Raw genomic sequence first — 15710 nt, 5'->3', positions numbered from 1 at the left:
ACAGCCAAGGAGAGAGTTAAAGGATCAGTTCGCTGAATGTCTGTACTGATTTATCGTTGGAGGGCTGGCTGAAATGCATGGTTTCTTTATTTTTACAAGACAAGACAAAACGGCTAAGTTAGTATTAGTCACAGTGTGAGTAGTGGGTGAGCATCAGTAGAAACTAATTCTAGGAGGCCATACAGTGAATGAAAGGCTTCTCTGTACAGTACCTGGGGTTTTCCCACAGCCTTGATGCCTTGTGGCGAGGCAGCCTGCTGTTGTTGCTGCTGGAGCTGCTGCTGGCGGAGCATGTGGAGGTGGGCCTGGGTGATGGGCTTGCCCTGGGGGAGCTGCATGCCTGTGGCTGGGGACAGAGAGCGAGAGAGGAGCCGTATCACAAAACCAGTGGACATGGCACTTCATTAACTAAGTAGTATGTTGTTATCTCTTCGTTGTATGCGTTCAGTGTAGAAACAACCGACATGTTGCTATTTGATGGGTTACTGTAAAGCACTTAAATGATAAATGTTGCTGTCAAAAGCGCTGTATAAATACATTTGATTGATTGGGTGTTCAGTGTGAACAATGTGTGCAGTACCTGGTGTGACCAGGGAGCGGGTCTGGGACTGCACTGGGGTCAGAGTGGTAGTCACCACCGCAGAGGCAGTCACCGGGGTAACGGCCCTGACACCCTGACCCGTAGCTATGGCAACCACCTCCCCAGGGGTGGCAGTGGCAGGTACGGCTCTCTGCTGGGAGTGGACCACCTGGGCACCTGCTGCACTGGCAGGCTGAAGGAGGGACAAGAGCACAGGGCCTCATAAACCAGACCAACACCTCCTAGGGCCATTCGCTCTGTCAGCAAGACTACTGAATACTGTACCCTCAAACAATGGTCTTTGTGTGTTATAATACAAAAACTGGGAAAAAGTTGACTGACGCAATGGCAGAGGTAATAAATAGAGTGACTTACAGACAGGGTTCCTGGTATGACTTGACCTGGTGATACCAGCCGTTTGTTGGCCTGGAACGGACTTGGAGGAACTCCAGCCACTGTGTTCACAATCAGGTTCCCCACTACGGTGGCTGAAAGGATTTAAGAAATGACTATTACTTACTGACTTTATTGTCCCCATGGGGAAATTTTGTTGCAGTGTCATGTACACATTTAAACTGGTGTTTAAATACAAAACAAAATTGACAATACAACTTTCATAAAAGTTACATACCAATAAAAGCATTTAAAAAAAAATTAAAAAGACTAGCCTGCTGGCCTTGCTGAGTCGATAGGAACATTAGCCCGAGCTATTTAGGAGGGATATCACACCTGGCACAAATGATTGTCTAGTTGTGTTTTTCCTGCTGAGGGGTGCCCTATACCTGCGCCCAGAGGGGAGTAGTTCAGAGTCCGGGTACAGGGGGCGGTTTAGGACTAAAATGAATTTGTGAGCCTTGCGGAGGGCCCTGATCTTAAAGATCTCACCCAGGCCTGTCCATTTGACTCCAAGTACCTTGCTGAGGGCCCTGATCTTAAAGATCTCACCCAGGCCTGTCCATTTGACTCCAAGTACCTTGCTTGCTGCGGTGATAATCCTTAGCATATTTATCTGGCTGACAGTGGCATTGCCAAACCAACAAACAATAGGATTACAGACTAAATGTTTTGTAATGATCAATGTGCGTGCCATGAAAACCCACCAGCTTGAATGGTTGTTCCCACAGCAGCATTCTTTATGGCTCCAGGCTGAAAAACACAACAATCTTTAAAAATATATATTTCTAAATTATGCAATTTTACCCATTAGACAGCTATTTTTTACCACAAAGAACAACTTGGTTTGACATTGAAAATTCCAACGTTTCCCCATTCTCACCAGGACAGCGGTGTTGGGTACAGCCATAGCTCCAGCCGCTGCAGGGGCCTGGAGGACCCCCGGGGCCTGGGCTTGGCCTGCAGCGGGAGCCCCCGCCTGGGGTTGGGCAGCACCGGCCACGGCCTGGGGTGCTCCAGCCTGCTGAGCTATCTGCTGAGCCCTCTGCTGCTCGGCTAGGGCCTGACAGGACACACACAGACAGATAAGCATGATGAAGATCAGAGTGCGTACCACCATGACAACAGACCTGACTGTCACACTGCAAACTTAGCCATTAATCAAAATCCAGAGAGAATATACAGTAAACAGTACACACCTTCTTCTCCTTGGCAATCCTCTCAGCACGTTGAGATGCCACCTGAATGGGAGGGAGGGGCTTGTCGTAGCTGATCCCACTTTCTGCCAGGACAGAAGCATGTTTGGGGTTCTTCTGGAATGGGTTCATCCCCAGACTGAAGAAGCAAACATTGAATTAATAGTTTAAACACTGAGCATGTTTATCATAAGGCTGATGACACAACATGCATTATTTCAAGGTACAGAGGAAAGATCATGTTGAGTGCTTACAGGGGTTTGATGGGGGGACTCCTCTTGCTGGCGATGATCTTCATGAGCTCAAAGCGGCTGTTGTAGAGCTGGATGTGTGTAGCGTTGTCATCCTGGGTGTAGATCTGACAGGTGCGCAGCGGCCGGCTGTTCTTAGACTGGTGGAGGAAAAAGGAGGGAAGCTGGTCAATCAAGAGGGCTCGGAGCATCAAACATTACGACCGTTGTAAACTGCAAGAGTTCGGCAATGTACCTTGTATATGCTCTTGGTTTTCTTCTTAGGATTCGCCTCATACACCAACTACAATGAATAACAAAACCAGTAGGTTCAATTATCTGAATGATCAAACATGAGATCTTGGTGCCACTCAGAGCTTTACTAACTCATGTCTGCTCACCTTGCCCTCCTCCCGGGGGATGATGACGTTCTCATAGCGGTTGCGACACTGCTTGGGCGAGCGGTAGATACGGCTGCAGGAGTTGACCACGTCGCTGACCAGGTCCCAGTTGGGGGTGTGGGCCGGAGACACGATGGTTAGATTCAGAGGGAGCTCCAGGAGCTGCTTCATAGCCTGCCACGCACAGAGAGAGAGGGGACACTTGCATCACTAACAGAATATAAATTACTGAACTATGTTGATTACAAATAGCTTAGCTTCTAAGTATTCTTCAGTTCACCTCATCTGAGAGTATCTAGCAAACATACAGTATGACAGACATTTCTTTAGACCAACCACAATATTGGGTAAAACAAGCCATCCCAGTAGTAGCCAGCCTAGTACCTGTAGCAGGGCCCAGTCTTCACTGATAAGCCACTCTGGGTTGTCCTGTCCGGCCTCCATGGCAGGTTTGACCAGCGAGGGCAGAGGCTTAGCGAAGGGCGCCTGCTGCTTCAGGGAGAAGTTCTTCTTTTGGTCTTTGCCCTCTCGGCGCACCTTGAGCATGCTGGCCTTCTCGAAGAGGGAGCGAGGAGGAATCACCGTCTCCCCATGACCCTTCTTCTTCTTCCTGCCCGCTGCTGGGCAGAAAACACAGGACAGAGCTCACAAGTGCATCACTACACACAATGTACCATACTTTAATGTTTGTTACAAGAATACAAAGCCGTACCTGAGGGGTCCATCTTGAGTCTCTTGTGCTCCTTGCGGATGTAGACAGGAGGCAGTTTGGACTCAGGCATGGGAGCAGAGTCGTACATCAGACAGATCACAGAGTCGATATAGATGTCGTTGTCATCCTGCGGTGGGGTAGGTGGAGTCCACAGCTGCAACCAGAGCCATAGGTTAACATAGAGCTGACAGGCTGATGGAAAATATGGGACTACATTATGATATATCTCAGGACAAGTAGATACGACACGGTCATGTAGATATTATGTGACTGACTTACCGGCATGATTTCCGATTGGCCATCTTCTCCATCAAACACATACTCCTGTTGAAACAGAGACAAGACGTTAGCTCACATCACCACTGATTTACAACGGAAACCCTACTACAGGCTCTGTTCTCTTATTTGAATACTGTGACCACCATGGGTGCATTCCTTATGGAAACAGTTTACTGTTTAAGAACCTAACAGAGCAAAACAAGTTCGTACTGGACAAATTCAGTTAGGTCACTCAGTTTTGTTTGCTTCCGTTTAAGAAATATTTTGCAACAGAATCGGCATAATGAATACACCCGAGTGAGTGAAAGCCTACCATATTGTAAGCATCCTCTCTGGTGTAGGTGAACAGGTCCTCCTCTTCCTCAATGATCATCCTCTCCTCGTCTTGAGCCTTCAGTTTCTGGAGGTGCTGCATCTCCCAGCCTCTCTTCGCACACAACAGTCGCTCCTGAAAATTACATTAGGTATTATTAAAGTTATAAAACGTTTGTAATTGTGGTCTTGTGCTACTTTGAGAACGCAACGTATAACAAGCTAGTAGTACCTCCGGATATCTGAGAGGAGAGTTTGAGTCTTACCTTGGCAACAAGTTCGTCTTCACTGACATGAAGATACTCCAGGAATTGCAGGGCATATTTTTCTATTGGTGTTAACTAAAGGAGGAAATGATGAAGACAATCCAGTATTAGTTCCAACTGATGTGCTATCTCCCTGGTATGTAGTCTACAACATACTGTAAGAAGGCACTTCATGACCGTTTATCACCTGGTCCATTACAGCATTAAGCTCCGCCAGCTGAGAGGGCTCCTCTTTGACCTGCACCTCCTTCTCCAGGTCCTCCTCCTGCTGCTGATCTGGTGGCGGGGCGTCCAGGCTGATGCTGTGGAGGGCCTGGATGTAGGGCCTAGCCACGCGTGGAGAGATGGCCTCAGAGGGAGACGGCTCCTGGTGCAGAACCACGAACTCCTCAACCTTCTCCCCTGAGCCGGCCTCCACCTCAAAGAGGTCCTGGATGGTCCGCTGGACACACAGACACAGCTTATTTAATAACCAAATATAGTACGGTTTTCAGTCAGAGGGCTGGGGTCTGGTTGGTTTGTGGGTAAAGATCTTACCTGTGTGAGGAATGCCAGGGTGTAGTCAGTCCCCTGGGCAGCCACCTCTCGGATCAGATCCTTTGTGCCGTTCTTTAGCAGCTTCTCTTCAATGGAGTTCCCGCTCTCCAGTCTGGGATATAAAAGACACCAAGTTAACAACCTCACACTGACTTACATTTCAGCAGCAACAGTATGCGTTTCTTCATATCCTAATATGGTATGTAGAGTTATGGCACAAGACGTATTTTTCCTGTGTTTTACCTGTAGATGTGGATGTCCTTGGATCGTCCGATCTTGTCGCACCACTCCTGGGTGCGGGCGTCCATGCTGGGGTTGAGGTCTGTGTCGTAGAATATGATGGTGTCTGCGTCGAACACAGTCCCCACAGCTGAGCAGCAGCGGTTGGTCAGGATGCTGCAGAACACCTGTCTGTTCCTGTTGAAGGTCTTCATATGTTCCTAATGGAAGGGAGGGGGATATCGTGACAAACATATTAGAGAGAGACAGATTAGTCCCAAGGAGAGGGCTTTAGAGTTATCTTATCCCAATCAATTGTTCAACATTTTTTGAATGTATTTTTCCACACAGTGCCTTCGGAAAGTATTCAGACCCCTTGACATTTTCAAATTTTGTTACAACCTTATTCTAAAATAAATGTTTAATTGCTTCAATCTGCACACAATATCCCGTAAGGACAAAACAAAAACAGGATTTTTATGACGCTACAAGTTTGGCACACCTATATTCCCATTCTTCTCTACAGATCCTCTCAAGCTCTGTTAGGTTGGATGGGAAGCGTTGCTGCACAGCTATTTTCAGGTCTCTCCAGAGATGTTCGATTGGTTTCAAGTCCAGGCTCTGGCTGGGCCATTCAAGGACTTGTCCAAAAGCAGTGTGCTTAGGGTCGTTGTCCTATTGGAAGGATCTCTGTACTTTGCGCCGTTCATCTTTGCCTTGATCCTGACTAGTCTCCCAGTCCCTGCCGGCATGATGCTGCCACCATCATTCTTCACCGTAGGGATGATGCCAGGTTTCCTCCAGATGTGACACTTGGCATTTTGCCCAAAAGTTGGTTTCATCAGACCAGAGAATCTTGTTTCTCATGGTCTGAGAGTCCTTTAGGTGCCTTTTTGGCAAACAAGTGGGCTGTCATGTGCCTTTTACTGAGGATTTGCTTCCGTCTGGCCACTCTACAATAAAGGCCTGATTGGTGGAGTGCTGCAGAGATGGTTGTCCTTCTGGAAGGTTCTCCCATCTCCACAGAGGAACGCTAGAGCTCGGTCAGAGTGACCATGGGGTTCTTGGTCACCTCCTTGACTAAGGCACTTCTTCCCCGGTTGCTCAGTTTAGCCGGCCAGCTCTAGGAAGAGTCTCGGTGGTTCCAGACTTCTTCCATTTAAGAATGATGGAGACCACTGTGTTCTTGGGGACCTTCAATGGTCCAGAAATGTTTTGGTACTCTTCCCCAGATCTGTGCCTCGACACAATCCTTCCTCGAAGAGCTACGGACAATTCCATCGACCTCCCGGCTTGGCTCTGACATGCACTGTCAACTGAGGGACCTTTTCTAGACAGGAGTGTGCCTTTACAAATTCTGTCCAATCAATTGAATTTACCACAGGTGGACTCCAATCAAGTTGTAGAAACATCTCAAGGATGATCAATGGAAATAGGATGCACCTGACCTTGAGTCTCCTATCAAAGGGTCTGAATACTTATGTAAATAAGGTATTAGTATATTTTTTATACATTTTTATAAATTATGAGGACCCATGTGTAGATTGATGAGGATTATTTATTTAATCCATTTTAAAATAAGGCTGTAACGTAACAAAATGTGGAAAGAGTCAAGGGGTCTGAATACTTTCCGAAGGCACTGTAATCAAATCAACCATATTCACTGAGCTTGTCTGGTGGTTTAAGCATACCGTTTGATGAAATAGCCTAATTAAGACATAAATGACTAGAGGGAGTTCAACTGCAATTGATTTGATTGTACTGGTCCAGGTCAGATTTGGTGGGCTGTATAAAAATAATATGACAGCAAGCAACTGTGACGAGCACCCGTTGTGTCCCTCTCCCCCCTGCTGCAGAGACCTCCACAGTGTTTATCACGCTGTCTGTGTTGCTGAAGCTGCAACCTAATTACAGCCATTTCTGACTGAAAAGATGTTACCGAAATCCCTCATTTGATTAGGAAAAACATTCCCCATTCCCTCAACCATTGCTCTCTTTACGTGTCATATGTATGCATTGCATGCACGTCACCAATAGGGCCTGACCTATACAATATCATAATCACGTCAATAAATTGGTTATAACAAACTCCAAATACCATAACAGCAAAACGGATGCAGAGGACGTGACAAACTCAAAACGGGGGAGATCAAGAAAAAGGTAAGGAGCAGGTGCTGCGTGCATATCATGTGTGCCAAACAGGTGCTGTTAGATTACAGTAAGACACGGCCTTTTGTAACAACGTAAACAAATTATAAGCGTACCAGAGAATCTGTTGTAACGTTCTTTTGTTAAGCCTTTATTAAAAAAAAAGACTAAACCGTCACATTCACTCATGAATGCAATTTCCGAAATGGACCGGTTGATTTATTGTTTCCGATAATTATTCAAAAGGTTATTTTAAAACTAAAATGCTTGATTGCATTTCAAATCATGAATGACTGGTATGCTGTGATGACATGAACAAATGATTGATACAGTAGCCTATAGAAGTATTGAAATATAGAAGTTATGGTATTAAGACTAAACAGGATGTGCTCTTTGGCCTACAGCTCGATGGTGGTTATACAAGACTGCTATACTCAGCCCACTAAAGAAAATGACATTACTTATTATTATAATGATCATAATAATAGTAATTATAACAATAAGGAGCTCAAGAAAAATGTGGGTTATTATATTCTGACAATTTGGAACAGTGTAAACACTAAATTAATTATAAATAATACCAGAGGCTGTTCTAACAAGAAACAAAATGTATAAAGCCTTTAATACAGCATAGCAAAGATTAAAAACAGCCGAATTTATGAAATTGTTTATCCAACGTGGTTACGTGAATCTTGGTGCCCACGGAATAAGTAGGCTATTAAACAGTCAACAAGCAGGATCTGTCTTATTTCTCTGGATATACACTACATGAACAAAAGTATGTGGACACCTGCTCATTTAACATCTCATTCCAAAATCATGGCCATTAATAAGGAGTTGGTCCCCCCTTCACTGCTATAACAGTCCCCACTCTTCTGGGGAGGCTTTCCACTAGATGTTGGAGCATGCTTCCATTTAGCCACAAGAGCATTAGTGAGGTCGGGCACTGATGTTTGGCGATTAGGCCTGGCTTTAGTCAGCGTTCTAATTCATCCCAAAGGTGTTCGATGGGGTTAAGGTCAGGGCTCTGTGCAGGCCAGTCAAGTTCTTTTACACCAATCTCAACAAACCATTTCTGTATGGACCTCGCTTTGTGCACTGGGGCATTGTCATGCTGAAACAGGAAAGGGCCTTCCCCAAACTGTTGCCACAAAGTTGGAAGCACAGAATTATCTAGAATGTCATTGTATGATGTAGCGTTAAGATTTCCCTTCACTGGAACTAAAGGGCCTAGCCTGAAACATGAAAAACAGCCCCAGACCATTATTCCTCCTCTACCAAACTTTAGTTGGCACTATGCCTTCGAGCAGGTAGCGGCAGGTAGCCTAGTAGCCTAGAGGTTAGAGCGTTGGACTAGTAACCAGAAGGTTGCAAGATCGAATCCCTGAGCTGACAAGGTAAAAATCTGTCGTCCTGCCCCTGAACAAGGCAGTTAACCCACTGTTCCTAGGCTGTCATTGAAAATAAGAATTTGTTCTTAACTGACTTGCCTAGTTAAATTAAGGTAATATATATATTATTATATATATATATATATATATATATATATATTAAAAGGTAGCGTTCTCCTGGCATTCGCCAAACCCAGATTCGTCCTTGGACTGGCAGATGGTGAATCATCACTCCAGAGAACGCATGTCCACTACTCCTGAGTCCAATGGCAGTGAGCTTTACACCACTCCAGCCGATGCTTGGCATTGCGCATAGTGATCTTAGGCTTGTGTGCGGCTGATCAGCCATGGAAACCCATTTCATGAAGCTCCCGACAGACAGTTATTGTGCTGACATTGCTTCCAGAGGCAGTTTGGAACTCAGTAGTGAGTGTTGCAACCGAGGACAGACAATTTTTACACGCTTCAGCACTGGGCGGTCCCGTTCTGTGAGCTTGTGTGGCCTACCACTTTGCGGCTGAGCCGTTGTTGCTCCTAGACATTTCCACTTCACAATAAAAGCACTTACAGTTTACTAGGGCAGCTATAGCAGGGCAGAAATTGACAAACTGACTTGTTGGAAAGGTGGCATCCTATGACGGTGCCACGTTTAAAGTCACAGAGCTCTTCAGTTAGGCCATTCTACTGCCAATGTTTGGCTTTGGAGAATGCATGGCTGTGTGCTTAATTTTACACACCTGTCAGCAACAGGTGTGGTTGAAATAGCCGAATCCACTCATTTGAAGGTGTGTCCACAAACTCTCGTATATATAGCGTATATGGATGATTTATAAAGCCAGGGCTCATTTAACAGTTAGGATGTTGATTATAACCCTAATTAAGTTGGGGTTTCCTCTCTCCTCTCTTTTCTTAGACAATAAGGCAAGGGCTGTTTTCTCATCTCATTCTGCTGCTGCCTCCACCGCATTGTTCTCAACACAAATATGCTGGTTAACGTTGCTATTACGCACATAACAACATGGTCTAGGTAAAGGCACCAATTCAACAGCGCACTGATGTGTTTCAGAACCGCAGACAGCGACCACTATCCAACACGGGAGAAAGCACAATTGTCCTTACATAACCAGATCCAATTTCAGTGGCACGTCTTAAGAGTGACGGACTGTGCCATCCACACGGCCTCCACAATGGATTAGTCCATTCAGATAAGCGCGAATCAGACAGGTGTCGAGTACACCATGTTTTAAAAAAAGAAAATAATATATATATAGATTTCTTTAGTCGAGCAGTAGCATATATATATACATACACACACATTTAGTTGACTGCTGCCCTAGTACATTTCAGTTGAATGCAATCAGTTGTACGACTGACTAGATATCTCCCTTTCCCCTAAATGGGGTCAGCCCTAAACCAAACACTTCCGGTATAGTTCACTCAGCTCACCGACAAGAGAGAGGGAAGACGAATTAAACCAAGAGATCAGTTAGAAAATAGACAGACACGTCTGAATGGACAGACAGAAAATGAAATATCAAGTGTAGAAGAAGAGTAAAAAGTACAGCACCAAAAAAGCCTCAAAGCCCCCATAGGTTCTCTAGAGCTGCCACTGTGTGCTTCTTTAAGGCCCTTGGAGGAACAACATCCTGTGGGGAGGGAAGCGAGCGTAGGACTCTGTCCCCTTATAGTGCCAGAACACTGCACTGAATCAAGAGGTTCCGGTGTTAGATAGGGCGAAACAGAGGCAGGGCTGTCACTGAGTGAGTGAACCACAATTAACCCTAGTAATGCAACACTGACAGAAGTCAGTGTGTCAACTCACTATAACACAGGTACTATAACAGGTGCAGTTGATGACTATTTCCTTGGTACAACGGGGTTTTACCTGGCGTTCCTCTGTGATCAGGCTCTCATCAACACGGATGTATGTGAGCTGCCGGTGGTCCAGGAAGGCCTCCAGGATGTCCAGCATCTTCACCATCTGTGTGAAGATGAGGACGCGGCGATTCTCCGACCTCAGCTTCTGGAGCAGAATGGCCAGGGCCTCAAGTTTACCTTCGGAGCAAATTGTTTTTAATTTCTGTGTAGTTCGAAAGATGTGTGCAGCCCAAGCAGACAATGGACTACCTACGTTTAGCAAGGCTTATAGGAGACCATAAAGCCCTGGCACACAGCTAAATATATACTTGTCTGCTGAGCTCACCCGAGTCCATCTGCATGAGCTGCAGGTCAGGGAACTGGAGCAGGTGTCCAGAGGCCAGGCTGTGGATCTCTGTGCTGTGGGGGGCGGCGGCCTCCTGGAGCCTGCGACTGATGGACTTCTGCTCCAGGCTGTAGGGAGCTGGGGGATTGGCTGCATACAGGTAAGGGGGACGAGCTACTGCGGCAGGGACAACACATGATAACCTACAGAGAGAGGAGTGTTTTCAATGACTTGTATTTCTTAAAGGCTATATGAACTCAAGTGTGATTACGTCCGTCATGATATTAAAAAGTTTAATCCCACAGTGACGTGAGGTGATTGACCAGCATGGGTAGTTGGGTACCTGCTGACTAGGCTACTGCTGGCATCCTGGCGGTTTGTGGAGGAGAGCAGGGCAGACTGGAGGTGTGTTGTGGTAGACACAGGAGTCCTCTGGGCCCTGAGGCAGCTGTCCCTGCCCACCCATCTCCAGCCACCGTGGCTCAGGGCAGAGTGAGGAGCCCCTGGGGTCACAGAGCAGACCTGGAGCAGGTCAGCCCCGTAGAGAACACTGCGGTCACAACGCCTCTCGTTGGCACTGAACAGGCGGCTCAGACGCTCCTTCAGATGACGACCCCTCTCCTCTGACGACACCTGTACACCACACAGAGAACAACGGCATCATATTCACATTTCATCCCTTCGGTGAGAATATATGGGTTAGGGGACTACAGAAATATAAGTATGTTTTCATTTCATGTTCTTCTGTGTTCTACCAGTGTCTGTTCTACCTACCTGAGGGGCAATAGGAGCAGCAGCAGCAGGCTGGGCGCTCACCCCCAAGGCATTTGATGTCATCCCTGAAGCTTAAAAGTAAAAAGGGAGAAAGTCTTTAAGACCATTACAACACAATCACTTTGTTAGAAAGGTGACTAGAGTCATATTTGACTGCGTTCACAGTGTAAGCCATGACAGCAGAGACGGAGTGCATACTACCGTGCTCTGAGCACGCAAATTGTAGCACGGGAGGGTCAAAGTATGAGTCCAAATCAAAGTATGCGAAACAAAGCACGGAGAGCACTTCTTGAACGCGCTCTCCGTTTGTACATATTTCGCAACATGCATCGATGCAAGCTTCAACGGAAAGTATGCAGAGATATGACGCGACCATGTAAAAACTTACGCAAAACTTCTACTTTAAACCTTACAATTTCACTCTGTGATAAGAGTCACTGACTCAAAGCCACAAGAGGGTAGAACATATTTCAAACATTGCTTGTTAGGGGGAGGTAGTAGCAGAAACATTGCAATGGTTTAGTCTGCTTCCTCAATAGTTGGACTTCCTTCCATTATTTGAGCTGACGCGAGAGAAAATACACTGACCTCGGGATTAAATGTTGCCTATTCACATCTCATGTTGCCTGAATACAATATTTTATGTTGATCTATCTTGCATAATATTAGTTTGAAGTCATTTTTGCCTGTTAAAATAACTGGTTAGCTACATTATTATGATTCACATATAGCTGGCTGATAGTTATGAAGTAAAACGTTTGCTTTGTGTATATTTCCATTGTCCTGGCTGGGAGACAGTTCAGTGAATGGGTAAGTCCATAGTAAGTCAATAGGTCTAACTGGATAGCTAGCTAGCCACGAAGAATTGGTATCTACCCCCAAAATGTTTTTACATTACCTTGCTTAACATTTGTTTTCAGTAATTTTTGGCCTGTTTAACTAGCTGGCTAGCTTATTACGATTTACATATCTAGCTGATAATTCTGAAGTAAAACGTTTGCTTGGTGTTTATCTTGTTTCGTCTATTGCTGCCATGTCCTGGCTGAAAGAAGGTTCAGTGAACGGGGAGGTGACGAGTGAGGTAATGCCACAGGGGGAGTGCGTGTGCTTCTCAAATGTAATGTTTTATGCGTTCTCCACACTCTCATCCTCACAAGAACGTACTCTAGAGAATGTCGTCGGAGAATGCACTCGGAGCATAAGAGCGTGGAGCACGGTAGCATGCAAATTGAAAAACACCCATAGTGATGTAATTTCTTGAGGCACTATCTGAGCTCTTCACAGTTGAAGGTGGCAGGCTTACCTTGTTGGGCGGGGCCGGCTGGGGGTGGGGTGCCAGATCTGGTGGAGGAGTTGGAGACAGGTGCAGCCTGAGGTACCGTCTGCATGACCATGGAGCCCTGGGGCCGGAGGATCTGCTGACCAGGGGCCGACACTATCTGCAGGATGTTGCCTGTACCATCACACAGCCAGGCACACAGACAACACAGAAACCATTAAACAGATATAACCATTTCGTTTTAATCACTCTCGTACTGTGGTCCCCAAACTTTTGCGCTAACTACAGCTCAGATTTGTATATATTTTTTTACATGACTTAAATGTAAGCCTATGCAAAATAAACCTATTAAAACAGTTCTGTAGCAATGACGTTTGTAGTAGACTATAGGCCCAATACAGTATCACTGCATATTGGCTATGCTTGAATTGCCCTGCCAATGTTATTCTTCTCAGACCATTTTAAAATTATACTTCAAAACTTGAGGTATATGATCACACTGGTAATGTTTTATTACTTGTGAGGCATAGCTGAGTGAGCATAAATTGAAATAACGTGCTTTCAAAAAAAATGATCTGATTGTGCGTGCAGGTGGTCAGTCTCAGTGGAGGAAGAGCATCAGAGGGTCCGCCTTTCACCGTCGTCCTATCCCTCAGCTCTCTTCCTCCGCTAAGAGTAAGACTGACCAAAAAAGGGGACACCGTCTTCAAGCAGATGTCCAAAATCGAGTCACACCACATAATCTCTGCCCCATGCACAAATTCCTGTTGTTACTCCTATGACTAGAAAAAGTGAAACATTAAAACCCACACAGCCGCTAATTAGAACAACGCTGGCCTATAGATACACTTTGCTCCTCATTCATTGAAGCTGCAGTGCTGGTTGCAGCACGACTGGAGAAGCGCATTTCATGGCTTATAAAAGTGTAAAAAAAAGACAGCCGAATAAAAACTAAAATGAACTCAAACAGCAGCTCTTTCCTCTATTCCTTAACAGAGTCTTTCTAGTCATGGTTTTAAACGTTTTGAAATCACAGTATCAATTTACTTTTACATGGTGATCTGAGCGATTTGATTGGCTTTGGTAGGCCTATAGGTGCACTTGATTTGCTCTCCGGGCACGCCGAGGCGGCGAAGTTTGTACCTTCAGACACATGAAACGGTTCAAAATGCGAACACCTACCCACCTACATTTAAAACAGATGTTTATCCATCTTTACACATTTGGATTGAACACGTCTATAAAGCTAAAGTTTCAGGGCAGCTGAAACAAGTGCACCCATTGTCAACAGTGCGAGACAGAAAAAAGTAGGAATACAACGCTGTTTTTTTTAAAGAAATGTTTGGTGATATAGACTATAAAATGCCTTGGAGATCGACCAGTCGATCGGCCCTTTGGTGACCACTGCTCTAGTAAGAATGTCTATACATGTAACATTGGTTATCCAACTCTGTATTTCTATGATGTGGACTACCAAATACATGGTCAAGAAGAAGGAGTATCATTTAAAATAGTGATTACAATATAGCGAAGGTCATTCTGACAAAAAGGGCAGGGAGAAAAAGAGGAGTAATAGGGAGAGTATGAAATGTTGGGTGTACATTACCGAGTGTACCTTGGAGCTGCAAGGGCTGCCCTGTGGTGAGCTGTCGGAGCTGGCTAGGGGACAGGGTGAACTTGTTACCCTGGAACTGCAGCGTGACGGGGGTCTCAGGCTGGGAGATTCGGTTCTGGCTGCCCGCTATGGACGCCAGCTGGGCTATCTTCAACACATCTCCACCTTCAGCAGCAGGAAAGACAAACACACACCTCTAATCAAATATCACCACAGACCAAAAGAGTACTGCTGTATGACTGCGTCACCAAAAATACTAAATAAAGACATATTTCAGTTAGTTGAAGGGTGAGAGACTAGACATGCAATACCAGGGTGGGTTAATGAGTGGGATGAGCGTAGGTAGCTGCCCTCCACAGCATGTGAACCATTGCAGTAGCTAATCTCTAGCCAACCCGGATACGGGAAAATAAACAAAAAACAGTTATTTTCAGGTGGGACAGAGAACCTGCATGTATTCAGTTAAAGCAGTGGCTTGCACTTAACTGCCTTTTCAACTACTACAACACACCTATTACAGGTATGCAAACAGATAACGCACCTTTATCCTCAAAATTATTGACAACAAATAGCATTCTATCTAGAATAGTTTTATGTGCTATAATGTGTGTGTTGTGTGTTGAGTTGCTATTGAAAAGGTTTTCCGTGTTTTCACACTGGGGGTAGAGAGTGGCCTGAGGTCAGCGGTATGTGGGACCATTTCAACATGCTTAGCAGTACACAAACCCTCAGGGTCAAAAGAAACCATAACACAAAAACATCTAACAAGAGGAAACAAAGCTTTGGGATCTCTTCCTGCAGCTGGGCTGGCAAGAAGCAAAAGATTAGTAAAACGGGAGAACCAATATTTAGGTGGAGGAAAATATAGTTTTAAATGGTTAAACCAGTGTTGTGGTCTGTCATGGCAGCAGACATTGGGTTGTGGACATGCAGGTTTCAGACTGAGGAAGATTCAGGCTGTTTGGGGATGCTGCTGATGTGGCTCTAGTTCTTATTTAGAAAGTGCTATTTTTCTTCACTCAGTGATTCTCTGCAGTAAAATAGGACAATGGAAATGCCATAGCTGTAAACCTGAAGATATTTTTTTTACCTCAAAATATATCAAAAGGTAAAAAAGGTTTTTGTTATATTAAACAACACTGTTAACATAATATTATTCTAATACTATAATTATA

General features: G+C 45.2%; 1 protein-coding gene across 5 annotated transcripts in view; it reads right to left on the bottom strand.

Annotated features, from left to right (window-relative positions):
• Positions 1–15710, bottom strand: part of ep400 (E1A binding protein p400) — a 33941-nt gene that overhangs the window by 5369 nt on the left and 12862 nt on the right. For 3 of the 5 annotated variants that reach the window (XM_045707193.1, XM_014171825.2, XM_014171826.2), the window contains 23 exons: positions 14527–14700; positions 12945–13094; positions 11642–11712; positions 11211–11500; positions 10868–11070; positions 10550–10719; positions 5150–5346; positions 4907–5018; positions 4557–4811; positions 4370–4444; positions 4105–4239; positions 3792–3836; positions 3513–3666; positions 3185–3420; positions 2801–2974; positions 2656–2703; positions 2424–2560; positions 2173–2308; positions 1857–2036; positions 1681–1726; positions 956–1068; positions 581–773; positions 213–346 (listed from right to left, as the gene is read on the bottom strand). In XM_045707193.1, coding sequence (XP_045563149.1) covers positions 213–346; positions 581–773; positions 956–1068; positions 1681–1726; positions 1857–2036; positions 2173–2308; positions 2424–2560; positions 2656–2703; positions 2801–2974; positions 3185–3420; positions 3513–3666; positions 3792–3836; positions 4105–4239; positions 4370–4444; positions 4557–4811; positions 4907–5018; positions 5150–5346; positions 10550–10719; positions 10868–11070; positions 11211–11500; positions 11642–11712; positions 12945–13094; positions 14527–14700 — 3428 coding nt within the window. The remainder of the gene's footprint in view (positions 1–212; positions 347–580; positions 774–955; positions 1069–1680; positions 1727–1856; positions 2037–2172; positions 2309–2423; positions 2561–2655; positions 2704–2800; positions 2975–3184; positions 3421–3512; positions 3667–3791; positions 3837–4104; positions 4240–4369; positions 4445–4556; positions 4812–4906; positions 5019–5149; positions 5347–10549; positions 10720–10867; positions 11071–11210; positions 11501–11641; positions 11713–12944; positions 13095–14526; positions 14701–15710) is intronic. The other 2 variants (XM_014171824.2, XM_045707194.1) reach the window with 2 other exon arrangements.

Source organism: Salmo salar, chromosome ssa24, assembly GCF_905237065.1.
Source record: "Salmo salar chromosome ssa24, Ssal_v3.1, whole genome shotgun sequence".
NCBI classification, from domain to species: domain Eukaryota; kingdom Metazoa; phylum Chordata; class Actinopteri; order Salmoniformes; family Salmonidae; genus Salmo; species Salmo salar.
Note: the sequence above shows the minus strand (reverse complement) of the source record. Positions and strands in the feature narration are given on the sequence as shown.